This window comes from Megascapheus bottae, chromosome 19 (genome assembly GCF_031878675.1).
Source record: "Megascapheus bottae isolate mThoBot1 chromosome 19, mThoBot2.hap1, whole genome shotgun sequence".
Lineage (NCBI taxonomy): Eukaryota > Metazoa > Chordata > Mammalia > Rodentia > Geomyidae > Megascapheus > Megascapheus bottae.
In genome coordinates this window covers 15,104,075-15,118,205 of record NC_143527.1, presented here as the reverse complement: position 1 = coordinate 15,118,205, position 14,131 = coordinate 15,104,075, and the positions used below count along the sequence as shown (strand labels likewise).

At 34.9% G+C, this 14,131-nt stretch overlaps 1 protein-coding gene across 1 annotated transcript in view; it reads left to right on the top strand.

Moving 5' to 3' along the window:
- Dcc (DCC netrin 1 receptor) overlaps positions 1-14,131 on the top strand; it is a 934,207-nt gene that overhangs the window by 752,738 nt on the left and 167,338 nt on the right. The window contains exon 14 of the mRNA XM_090353075.1: positions 4,898-5,008. Within this exon, the coding sequence (XP_090209201.1) occupies positions 4,898-5,008 (111 nt within the window). The remainder of the gene's footprint in view (positions 1-4,897; positions 5,009-14,131) is intronic.

Sequence of the window (14,131 nt, the reverse complement as noted above, 5' to 3'; positions counted from 1 at the left end):
TTATATCATATTCAGATATACATATAAATGTGTATGGCCTTGTATTTGTATTTACTTTTTATTTATAAACATTCATCCCAATTTTCCAACTTCTAGGATTTAACAGAGGGGAAGATAAGATTTTTGTAATATTTTAACCTAAATGCATGCTTATGGTAGTAGCATTTTTATAGTGAATAACTTTTGAAGACCTAAGCTTCCAATAAAAACTCTAGTTTTAGTAATGTCATGAAATACTCTGCCTATTGAAGCTGATGCAGTATAATTATGATGAAATTTGTGTTAAATATTTAAAATCATAAGTAGTAAAATGTTTGTGTGTGTGTGTGTGTCTGTGTGTGTGTCCTGAAGCTTGAACATAAGGCATAAGCAGCATTTCTTAGCTTTTGTGCTCAAAGATACCACTCTACCACTTTAAACCACAGCTCCATTTCTGGCATTTTCTTAGTTCATAGATGATACAGAACTTCATGAACTTTCTTACCTGGGATGGCTTTGAACTGTGCTCTTCAGATTTCATCCTCTGAGGTAGCTAAGATTACAGACATGAATCACCGGCACCCGAGAAGTCTTAAGTCAATATTAGCACATGAACTCAGATTTGCAAACAAGAACAGAATTAATTTTCATATGAAGCTATTCAAAGCAGTAAAGGTACTTTTAAAAGCCAGGGTTTCTTACACCTTCAGCAATAAATAAAAACTCTATAAAATTAAAGAAGTATCTAGAAGTATTGTGTGATGGGATAATACATTGTTTATCAAAACAACAAAAAAAATCTTTCCCACCTAAGTTAACTCTCTAGCTGCTGGAAACTAAGATAGGAAAAATACTAAAATAATTGGAGAGTAGTAGCATTGGCCAACAGAATTTTTCTGTGTGAATTGGTTAGGATTTTAATAGTTTTGGCAAATGGAATAGTTTTACAATAGTTTTGTAAAATTGAGATAGCCATATCCCAAACTATACAAAATATTTGAGAGTGTAGAGAATGTAAAAGTATTGAGAGAAAGAAAGATAGAAACAGAGACCAAGACAGAGATAAGAAATATTAGTCTCTTCACTGAGAGACTGCATTCACTATTAAGTCGACACAGTTCTCACAGTTCAGGAAGCCACAAGTCTAAAAGTTATTGGCAGGGTGAGAGGCTCAGAGGAAACATCTCTGGTTGTCGCTAACAGTGCTAACAGTGTTAGCTTTAATTGTGGGAGCATTCATCGGTCTCAGCCTCCATCTTGTTGCCATGTTCCTCTCTGCACAGCTTCCTGTCCTTTCCTTGTCCAAAAAGACACCAGGCCCTTGCTCTAGGCTCTACCCTAATCCATAAAGCGTATATCCTGAGATGCTTAACAGATTTCATGCAGATCTTATTTCCAAGTGTGTTCATAGTCTAAAGTTCCAAGTATTCATGGATTTTGTAAGATGCTATTTATCTCCTGACAGATTCGATTTATTATTTCTTCAACAACAATTATTTTGCACTGCATCCCTCTAATACAATGCACTCATTTAAAAATTTAAAAAAAACACTCAAATCTACATTGCTATTCATCTAAAATACATGGGACAATTAGAACAACTAAACTACATGAGGTACCCATCACTATTCCTGCTCTATTGTATTCCAGCCAAAGAAAAGCTGTGTGGTGAATTAATTAGCTTAGTACTGGAATGGCTCAGAAAGGCAGATTCCCATCTCTATAGATTTGTAGAAATCTGATTTTCAATTTTTACATTTATGTTCACAATGCTTCTTTGTTTCAAGAGTTATAAAAAATGCATTTGGGAGTGAAACCTAACAATTCCAAAAGTTACAAATACTTTTCAGTTAGACTATCAACCACACACAGAGTTAATGAGTATTGTACTACTCTTAATTTTTTAATGTAGCCTGGCAAAGCTTCTGTCACTTTTTTATTTCAGCACTTGACTCTAAAACACATTTAACATTTTTGGACATCATAAAAATGTTCGCAAAAATATTTACACCAAGGAAGTACTATATACTGGGAGATTGGTTTTGTCTTCTCACAGGGATAAATCTGGTCACCATTACATTTTTTATTACTAAGTTGAAATAATGGGTTTTCCATATAGATATATAGCAATTTAAAATGAAGATGTGACCCTAGGTTTTCAGTTCTAGTAAGACACAAGGATATATTGATATGGCTGTGAGAAATGTATAAATGCCTGAATGATTTTTGTGTGTGATAAAAATAGCCAAGTGTAAAGAATCAAACTGATTTTACATAAGCCTCTGTTACACAGGTGGTTTTTGTATTACATTTGTTCATACCTGGATAATGGAGCTTCTGCAATAATAAAAAAAATTCAGAATGATAAAGAGGATTTTGAAATCCCTGCCATCAGTTTTATTGAAGGAACATATGTCACCTACATTTTTAAGTAACATTTTTAATTTCTGAATGCACTTCAGAAAAGGTTGTTTGAAAATGAATTTGAGAGCACTGTCATATTTTATGAACAATATAGAATAAACATAAAGATAAACATGCATTGATATGTTATGGACTGAAAAATTGAAATGATAGCATAACTGTATAACATGATTAGCATGAGGAAAGTAAAAGGAAATAATGTTGTATAACTCATATGCCATCTCTGGCCGTATTTAAGAAAACAGAGAATAAAAGAATTATAGATGTGGGGCATGGTGGTTCATGCCTGTAATCCTAGCTACTGAAGAGGTTGTGATCTTAGGCTTAAGGTTCAAAGCCAGCCTGGGCACAAAAGAACCTGAAACTCTTATCTCCAATTAACAGGAAGTGAGGCTTGGCTCAAGGGCAGGGCGGTAGCCTTGAGCTGAAGAGCTGAGGGACAGTGCCCAGGCCCAGAGTTCAAGCCCCATGACCCACACACACACAAAAAAATAAAGAATTATAGAGCTTGAAGTTTCTTAGAATTGAAATAGATAAGGCAGAAATAATCTGTTTCAATAGATACTTTTTATTTTTTATTGTGCTTTATTGTTGGGGTAATGTATACAGGGGTTACAGTTATATCTGTCAGATAGTGGGTACATTACTTCTTAAACATTGATACCCCTTCCCATGGTTTTCTCCCAGTTTCTCTTCCCACATTCCTTCCTAATTATCTTGCTTTTCCCTTTCCCTTCCCTATTTCAAGTAAACAAACAAGCATATATATATATATATATATATATATATATATATATATTACCAGGTACTAAAGTCAGCTGCAATAACAATATGATATAAAACATAAGGGGAAAAAAGATAAAAGAACTTCACATAGTACATTAAGACCAACAATTGCAGAGATAAACATTTTGTTTGCCTATCCTGGAGTTCATTTCACTTAGCCTCATCCTATATGGTCATATGCACATAGCTTTTGAGCTATTGTGGACCTCCACTAGAAGAATCCTAGATGTATACTAATTACTACAACAGAGGGAAACCGTGGAGCCTATGTTTCTTTGGGTCTGACTTACTTCACTTAATATGATTTTTTTTCAAGTCTTTCTATTTCTTTACAAATGGAATAATGTCATTCTTTCTTGATCCATTCATCTACTGAGGGGTGTCTGTGTTTGTTCCATATCTTAGCTATGGTAAATAATGCCACAATGAACATGGTTGTGCTAGTAGCTTTAGTATGTCCTTGTTTATGGACATTTTTCTGTCTTCTCCTTATCAATTTCAGTTACCAAGAATGATGTAGAAACAGACTATGCTTTTTATCTTTATTAATTGAGATGTAAGGTTTTGGTAATTAAATCTGGATTCCCAATGTCTTCTGTTTATTTTTTGCTCCATAAGAGAATTGTACCATATGAATAGTTCATAGACAGTAGTAGATTTGTCTCATGGTTCTCAAGTCTGGGAAGTTCATGAAGGATATGGAAATGGAAATCTGTGGAGCTAGCATGTGAAGACAGTCATCCCATGAGGGACGGTAGACATACATGGGAGTACCCAAGGCAAAAAGAACATTGGACCCAGCTCTTCATTTTGTCTTATCAGTAATGCTCTCTCAATATCTAAGCCACTGCCAACGTCAGGATACTAAATTCATAAGGACGAAGCCCTTTGGGCTTAGTTCTGTGTTGAAAAATCCCTTAACACTATTATACTGAAAAGAATTTCCACATGAGTTTTTGAAAAGAGACTCACAACAAAAACCACAAATACTAATTGTTTTATAATAAGATGTTTGGAATATACATGAAAGTTATTTGCAGCAAAAATTTACACATACAAGACTAATGATCCATGGGTTTCTAGCCTACCTATGTGGTGTAAAATCAGCATTGTGCTGTTTTTCACTTGCATAACCTAATGTGTCCAAATAATACAAGAGATTAATTTCCTTCAACTCTAAGTGGAGGCTGATACAAAACGAAGTTTGCAGGGAAGATGGTCTCTAGAAATGAAAGCCTGGCTACATTCTGAAGAAGCGCCATGGCTCTGGTTTCTTCTTTCTTGGCTCAAAATAAACATAGCCACTGACCTTGAATGAATGATGGAGACATAAATTTTCAGATTGACTGTTCTTGATTTATAGGCAGGGCTTCTCTGAGCAGTAAGGAAAAATGACTTTTGCTATTTTTGATTATTTCTTCATTGTTCATATTTTATAGTCTACATCTGCCCTGAGGCTATTTTCAATGGTACATTTTTATAAAACTTAAGCAAAAAAAATACATGAGGATCTATGAAACATAATTTGATTTCTTGCTGTGATAGTCTGCTCTGTTAGCCAAAATAACAGTAAATTGCCACAAGGATCGCAAACAATGTAGAGCATGTCAAATGTGGTTAAAATTGTGCTAAAACTTTGAAAACCCAGTTGGAAATTCTTGTTGTTCAGTAACTTTTATTATTTTCCTGATGGAAAATGTTTTGACAGGACTGGAAAAAGGAAGTCAGTACAGTTTCCAAGTTTCAGCCATGACAGTCAATGGCACTGGCCCTGCATCCAGCTGGTACACGGGAGAGACCCCAGAGAACGACCTGGATGGTAAGATCTTGATCCTCAATTACCATTCTCCAGTCTGCCTTCTTTCTTTCTTTTGTTTCCATGGCCCTATGAAACATTTTATGAATTTCAACTCTGGGGATATTTATTGCATGTTCAGATACAAAGTATGTGAAAGAACCATTAATAGATAGAGTCAGCAAAGCTATTGCAATAGTTGCTCATTTACAGAAGGAGGTAGTCTTCAGAAAAAAGCTACCATTTTCTTTTTGCAAAATATTTATTGTCTTCAAGTAGTTGTACAAGGGAGTGGCCATTCAGCAAAGCAGTTGATGTGTACAGTGCAACTGGATCAGTGTCAAAACTTTCAACATTCTCATCCTCCCTTCCCATGTTATCCCTTCCTCACTTGGCTTATTTGTAAATTACGTATTGAATATTTTCCATTTAGCAAAGCAGAATATGTGTGTGATGCATCTGGATCTTATTATTCCTTCAACCTTATTCACCCCTTTAATTCACCTCTTCCCTTATTTTTCTCAATTCTGTGGTATATATAATGCATTCTTGCTTGCATTCTCTCCCTTTCCCCCTTCCAGTCTTCTACATTTCTCCCCTTGGCCCTGCCCTCCCTTCTTGCAAATACCTATTTCCTGGTAGTTATTTTGTTGTTGGGCTTTGACTTAGTTTTTCGAAAGAGTTGTATGATTTGAACTCCTTCCATCTAAGCAGACCTTAGATATTTTTCTATTTATTTTATTTAAAATAATTGTTTGCTACCATTTTCTTAACAGTTGTTGTACTTTCTGGAAGCATACCTAAAATATGTTACTTTATCTTCTCTGATATTAAAACTTTTAAAAAAATAAAACATCAGTATTTTTTATCTGGTAATTGCATCAGCATTTATAGTTGATAATATGGCTAAAGAACAATGTCCTTTATTTGCTTATTCAATAGCTACCTTGAGACATCATTTGTGGATAATATATCGATATTAATGTAAAACTCATAAATTATTAAATTGAATCTGAAAAGAATCTTGAAATTCATTAATCATATCTAGCAAAGACACTTTAAATGAAATCACAATAAATGACAATTACAATAGTACAAATCCAGTAAAATATTTTTAACATCTGATGGTCCTATATATGACAGGTGGATAGCTGAATAAATTAGTAGATAGATCACGAATAGACCCACAGACCGAAAGACAGACAGATAAATGGATAGATAATGAAAATCAGCTATGGAAAGTATCCATTAGAAGCTGACAATACAAAGAATAGAGAGATATAAATCAAATTGGAAGGAGGACAATGGCAGTATACTGAGGAAAGATGATGAAAGTTGAAGTAGAAGGATGTTTTATGCCTAGATTTAAACAAAGGCAAATTCTAAATCTGACAAGGCCAAATTTGGACCTGACTTTGAACATTGCTTTTAGAAAGTCCTTAAGATAACAGTTTATTTATTCTGCTGCAAAAGTTAATGATAATTAGACTTGCATTGTGAAGAGATTAAAGCATAAACATGCAAACACTAGATGTACTACATGAGAGTTTTTGAGTTATCTTAGGTTATAACCGACTCAGGGAATATTCACAGATGTATGCATTTAGTCAAACTAATGCTTGTTACAAATCTACATTGGGTAGGCATTCATTCAGTGAAGTTCCTACTCTCAAATATTATAAATTCTATAGCAATTGGCAGTAGTAAATATTCCAATGAAAAATAAAGCATGGCAGAGGGAATACAAAAGTTTGGGGAATATTGTGTGTTGTGTGGATGAGATCTCTTGGATTAGATAGAATAAAGCCCAGACAAGGATAGTCAGAGGCAGATGATGGAGGCTGACAAGAGCCATGCTGACAGAAAGATCAGGAAGGTGAGAGTTCCTGAGACTGGTGCCCAGGAGATGCTTGAGGTTGGCCAGGAGGCCAAACCATCTTGCTTTGGTACAGAATGGAAGAACGGTTGTGATAAAATCTATACCTTCTTGAGTTTTCTCATTTTGCTTGAGAAACTATGTTTGGAGAGTATGTATCAGGGCTTTATCCTCCCATCTGCCCTTATGGATTCTATATTATTATTTCAAGAACGGTAACTTATACTAACACATTTGTCCAATTGGATCAACGTAACTCAGAGCCACAAAAGTAGACTCCAGTCTGGGTTCTGTGAGTTGACGTACAGGTCAGGTATTCAGGGCAAAGCCTCCACTAATCCCACCGCACTAGTCTGATGACAGAAGTCAGTGATTCAAGGCAAACAATTCTAAGAAATGAGGTCATATCTTTTATCCAAACCTCAGGGGCTATATCTCTTACTGGAAAGAGTGAAAATAAATGGAGGAGAGGTGCTGGAGGGCCTATAAAATATCCAGAAAGAATAGGATTTCACACTTGACTTAGGTGCTTTTTCTCCTGACTGAATAAGTTACAACATATGTGGAACCAAAATACAAAATCACTATTGCCTTGCATGCTACTGAGTTTCCCTTTAATGCCATGCTTATTCATATCCATGCCTTCTACTTTATCTATTTCACACAACTATTTTAATGAAGAATATGTATGCCAAGTCCGTGAGTTTCTGTTGTAATAACGGCTTGATTCGGATTTGATTGAATTTTCCCACGATTTTATACAAGAACAATTCTTGCTTATGTTTCCATTATTTGAATATTGATGAATTATTAGGGAATATAATTAAGAACCTAGAGTGTGCTGAGTCTCAGAGAGTACAAATATGAAAATAATAAGCTCTATGGATGCATAGATGGATAACGGCTGTTCTGAGTAAGAAAGGCTTCATGAAAACAAACACATGCATCAAAGAAATTTTAGGAAAAAATGTTCTGATAAGTAGGATTATGATGTATATATATATATATATATATGAGACAGTAAATAGATCTTCAAATGGCAAAAGCCTTTAGGAGTATTATTTCTGGCATTGCACTGTTGGTTCAAAACAGATTCTCACTTATCCAGCTTGTATTGCTTTGCCGATCTATTATCATGCTGTATTCTAACACATTTCAAATTATGCCTCTTTAGTCATTCTTCCACGTCTTCATTTGGATGGTAATTGCTAAGACAATTCTTGTCCCTTCTCACAATGGACACATTACCATTCTGAAAATACAAGGTAAATAAAAAGGAAGTCCATGGAGTTGACACTTCTTGCATACAATATTGTTATAGATTATGCCTTGAGATGGGGTTTAAAAAACATTTCAAGTCATTTAACTCTATGAAAATTGGGAACCAGCAGGTTTGAGTCACTCTATACAGCAGTGTTTCACTGTAAACATTAAGAAATTAATTGGATTGGTCCTAAAGCCTTCACACCTTAATGACCCAAGAGCACTTTCTACGACACTTCCATAAAGGGATTTTGATTTTCTTCCTTCTGTCTGTTTTTCTTTGTTGGACTGCAACATTTAATTATGAACATATGAGCCCTTGGTAGGAATTAAAAGTATTGATGAATGCATGTTGTACATAATGTCATAAGCTGCTCCAAAAGGAAAAAACCAAGAACTTACACACACACACACACACACACACACACACACACACACACACACACACACATGCACACATACACACACACACAAATTCATATATTTTTAGCAAGGGGCATTTCTGTCAAATGTTGGTATCATTTTAAGTTGTTTGTGTAAAGGCTTAAATGATAAAAATTAACACATAAATGACTTTTACCAGTTTTCCATGCAGATGTTGGAGAAAGCTTTGAATCCTAAGCATTCCACCTTAGATATTTTTGCATAGAACTGCTCTGATTCTCCTTACATCATGCAGAAGAAGACTTCAATATGTAAACCATGAGAAATGAGAGATTTTCTTTGCTGTAGCCATAGAAATCCATGTACAAAGGAGCTAAACGTCAGCACTTCTTGCACATAGGGTGTTGTGTAAGGCAGTTCCCCAATTGTATCTCCAGTTCCTTTGTAAACTCACGAATGATCTATTCCTAATTGTAACTTTGCACCCTGCATGTCAACTGAACTGAGGCAGTTCTGTGTACAGGTCACCAGAGGCAAGACCCCTCCTTTCCTCTGACTTCTGTTCCTTTTTGTCTTTCCTGTTTGTTGTATGCATCGTGAAGGTAAACAGTAGTAAATAGAGAAACACTCCAACTCCTCATGGATTGCCCTTTTAATTAGAATGTTTTGTTAGAGTAATTATGAAGCCAAACTACAGTTTGTTCAGGGTTCCCTGGAAAGCATATTCCTATTACTGACAGCTGGGAAGTTTTAAAATATTTATATTATGCCTCAAAATTTTTCATCTTAAAAAAACCCAAGATCATTAGAATTCCCCAAGGTTCTTATGGGAAATGCCTGGCATAAGTAATGAGAGAGTTTATGGTGAAGTTCAGAATATGTATCCTGCAGGAAACTGAGCCAGGGGATGTGCTACTTGGGTTTTGAAGTGAACACTGCTACACACAATCAATAATAATATGAGTTAAGATTAAATCTGGACCCTCAAGTGGAGCAGTCTTGTAGAGGCTTCTGAATGTATCACCATGATGCAGCAAAAAAGAAAAGATAAGAAAGGAGGAGAAGGAATGAAAGAAAGAAGGGAGGGAGGAAGAAAGAGAAGGAGGGAGGGTGGGAAGGAGGGAGAGAGAAAAAGAGAGAGAAAGAAAGAATAAAGGAAAGAAAGAAAGGAGGGAGGGAGGGAGGGAAGGAAGAAGATAGGAAGGAAGGGAGAAAATAAATCCCATGCTAATGGGAAGATGAGCTCACTGCAAATTCATTTCACCTAGAAGTGAGTCACAAAGACACTCTGTGCTTTGGAACTAGCATAGAGTATGCAGCTCACAGAGAACATGCATTTGAAAATTAAAAGCTTAAAATATTTACCTTCTTTTCAGAATAATGATGGTAAGATTGAAGTTGATAAGATCACCTTGAATATTAAAACTGTCCTATCTCAAAATATAAGTCTCTCTAATGAATGAAAAATGAGGAAAAGTATAAATTTGTAATACATCTGAAAAAAAATGACAGGAAAGCAACAAAAGAGAATAAAGCATATGTGAGTTAGAACAGGCTGACGAGCCCCCCTCTCATACCCTCCCCTCAAATATGTTATGTACTGATTCATGGCACAATTTCTTCTGAGGACAATCCATCTCACATGGTTTCAAAAAAACTGAAGATCTCCAAGTTTGGAGAAATGTTAAAATGAGAACAATTACTTTACATAATATATGCTAATAAGAAGCCTTAGAAAACATTAGGTTTTAGTTCATTTCTTTCTTTTTTTTTTGCCAGTCCTAGGGCTTAAACTCAGGGCCTAGGCACTGTCTTGAACACTTTTTGTTCAATGCTAGTGAGCTGCCACTTGAGCCACAGCACTACTTCGGCTTTTTCTGAGTATGTGGCACCAAGGAATCGAGCCCTGGGCTTCATGTATGCTAGGCGAGCACTCTACCACTATGCTACACTCCCAGCCTTTAGTTCATTTCTTTAGATAAGTATTAAGGCTGATACTATTTAATATGCTTTATTTTTCATCCTTATTTAATTTTCTTTAAATGTTCAAACTGACTCAGTAAAAGTCCAGATTTTTGAGCTTCTCATTTTACAGTATCATCACACCTTTGTTAACCTATTTCACTTAGAGTACTCATCATTTTCATAACTTGAAAGTGGCCTTGAAGTGATGCTAATATAAAGCTAAAATGAAACAGCAAAGTACATGTTCTTCAGGTATGGAAACTTTTAGTTGGTATACATAATATCAACGCTTCAAACATCAGATGGCTTTTTTTTTCCTTCTGCAATTGGGATTTGAAGGGGGACTCAGGCTTACTTGCACTTGGCTGGCACCCTACTGCTCAAGGGGGGAAATAAAGGTGGGGGGGAGGGAAATGGGGTCCAAGACATGAGAAAGGGTATCAATGTTTGTGAAGTAATGCACCTTCTATCTGCTGAATATAATGTAACCCTTCTATTAATTACAATAAAAATATATGGAAAAAAGAAAAACAAGGTGTACAAAAGAAAGACTTTAAAAATTAAATAGTTTTGGTGCATTTCATGTTAATTTTATAAAAAAACAGATATACATTTACAATTTTAGAATGCAAGTTACAGTTGAAGTCAAACTTAGAATTATAACAAAAAGATGGGCATACAATGATTAGTGTCCCATCCAAAAGAGTAGGAAAAGCTATAATGAAATAAAAAACATTTAGTCTATCAAATGGCATCATCATAAAGAAAAAATAATGATTCATTACGGACAAAGAAAATACTAAACACTAACCCAAATATTGGAATAATCTATTTCAGAAGATATCAACATACATTATTATAATTATCATTCATTGGCTACAAATCAACACAAGCTCACCACGCAAAGTTATTAAATTAGTACTCTACTTTTACAGTACTAGAAATGTGTTCTTGCAAACATTTTCTCTGTGTGCCCTGAGGCCCAGTATTCACGGCTTGGACACTGTCACTGAGCTTTTGCACACAAGACTAAAGATTCTACCATTTGCGTCAGAGTGCCACTCCAAGAGTTTATTTGGAGATATGAGTCTTCCCTGCGCTTGCTTTGAACAGCAATCCTTAGATCTTGGCCTTTTGAGTAGCTATGATTATAGGTATGAGTCACTGGTACCAGCTAAGCACTTAAACATTTACATACTCTACCAACTTAAGCAACATCCTCTTCCACTTGCTTTGTTTTGAGAAAGGCCCTCACCCTTTCCTTTGCTCAGTCTTCAAACTAACGATACTCCTGACATTGCCCACCACATGCAACTACCAGGTTGACAGATATGTGACACCATGCCTCAGTTCAAATTATTACTAATATCTACAGATATAGATATAGACCTCAAATTACCACTTAAAAATTGGCACTCCTAGGTTGGGAATGTGACTTAGTGGTTGAGTGCTTGCCAAGCATGCATAAAGGCCTGGGTTTGATTTCTCATTAACATATATGCAGAAAAAGCCAGAAGTGGCACTGCTGCTCATATTGTAGAGTGTTACCCTTGAAAAAAAACTCAGGGACAGTTCTCAGGCCCTGAGTTCCCAGGAATGGCTAATAACAACAATAACAGTAATAATAATAGTAACTAATAATAATAATAATCACTCTTAACACTTTAAGTTCATATTCTCTAATCTGTGTGTGTGTGTATGTGTGTGTGTATATGTATGTGTGTATGTGTGTAAATACATAAAGGAATTTCAGGATTTAGTGAATAAATATATAAAACACATATCTTTTTTTTCCAATTTACACTAAATAATTTATTTTCCCCAAATGAATACACATATCTTTTAAAGCTTATTTTTCAATTATTTAGCTTTTCATTTTTACAGATAGTTTTCCTGACATTTGATACTGTTAAAATTTCTTCGAGTACCCCAGAAGTTTAGTTTATAAAGTACTTACAGGATTAGAAAACAATACAAGAGATAAATTACCTGTAGGTTTGTTTTTGCTTGTTCTGTTTTGATTTGAATTCTGATCCTGGGTACTGTCCCTGAGCTTCTTCTGCTCAAGGATAGTATTCTACTTGAACCACAGTGCCAATTCTGTCCTTTTTTGAGTAGTTTATTGGAGATGAGAGTCTCACAGAGTATTCTATCCTGGCTGGTTTTGAACTGCAGTCCTTAGATCTCAGCCTCCTGAGTTGCTAGGATTACAGGTACCCACCTTGTCTGTGGTTGTTATAGCATTTAAATCTCTTAATCTGCTATCACTTACTCTTATGGTAGATCTGTTAGGTTCAGATTTTGGTTCTCTGGAATATCCTAGAAGGTTCTGAAAACTGGTTTTATTAAGCTGTTTCTTACAGTGCCTTTTGTTATTAATTTACTTTAACTATGATTGCTATATTTTTGTAACTTGAAAATTATGCATAAGTGAATATTACATTCAGAGATTTTTTAATATATGTCTCTTTGAATTGGAATAAAATGAATTGAAATAAAATAGATTTATCTGACATAGAGAATCCTGATAACTGCTTTACCTCTTAGATTAAAAATATTGAACAGTTTTATAAACTGATTATTTTTAATTTTCCACCAAGTCAGAAATTACATTTAAAGGTACTTCAGCAAATTCTTCCATACAAGTCTATTAGAAGCCACTGAACATCTAACCTTTTTTTTTTTTCTTTTGCCAGTTCTGGGGCTTGACCTCAGGGCCTGAGTACTGTCCTTGAAGTTTTTTCAAGGCTAGAGCTCTACCACTTGAACCAGAGAACTACTTTGGGCTTTTTTTTTATATATGTAGTATTAAGGAATCAAATCCAGGGCTTTGTGCATACTAAGCAAGCATTCTAACACTAGGCCAAATTCTTAGCCCAAACTGCATTTAAATTAAAAATTCCAAACTAAAGTAAGGAATAAGGTTTGTATATTACAATAATATGCTCTAGAAATGGAAATTAATGCTGGTAGAGGATTTGGCATTTGAAGTAGAATGTAAATACCATGTCATAAAATGTTTTTGTTTTCCTCATGAATTTTTTTTTCTGGTCATGAGGCTTGAACATAGAGCCTGGGCTCTGTCCCTGAGATTCTTTATCTCAAGGCTAACACTCTGCCACTTGAGCCACAGAACCACTTCAGACTTTTTCTGAGTAGTTTATTGGAAATAAGAGTCTCATGGACTTGTTCAACCTGTCTTCTAACCATGATCCTCCAATCTAAGCCTTCTGAGTAGCTATGATTACAGTTGTGAGCCACTGGCACCTGGCAGTTATTCCCAATTTTAAAATTTTCATCTTAATAGGAATGTAAAAAACTTGTCAAATTGTACATGTTTTGTAAGAAACAAAGAGATAGACAGTAAAATGATAAATGTGTTTTCATTAATAACCAAACAGGCTTGATAAGTTTTGTGATATTTCTGTTATTCAAAGCAATATACTACATTTGGTAAGTAAAACAAAAAATTTTATTTTGCAAAGAGATTATTATATTTACATGTGCTGTGATTATGTATTTGGAAATTCAAATAAAACTATACTAAAAAGCAATAAAAATAATTGCAATGGTTAATAAGATAAAGTCTGAAACTACATAAAGAAAAACATTGCTTTTCTTTGTAATAGAAACAATTAGAATAAAATTGAAAGAAGTGT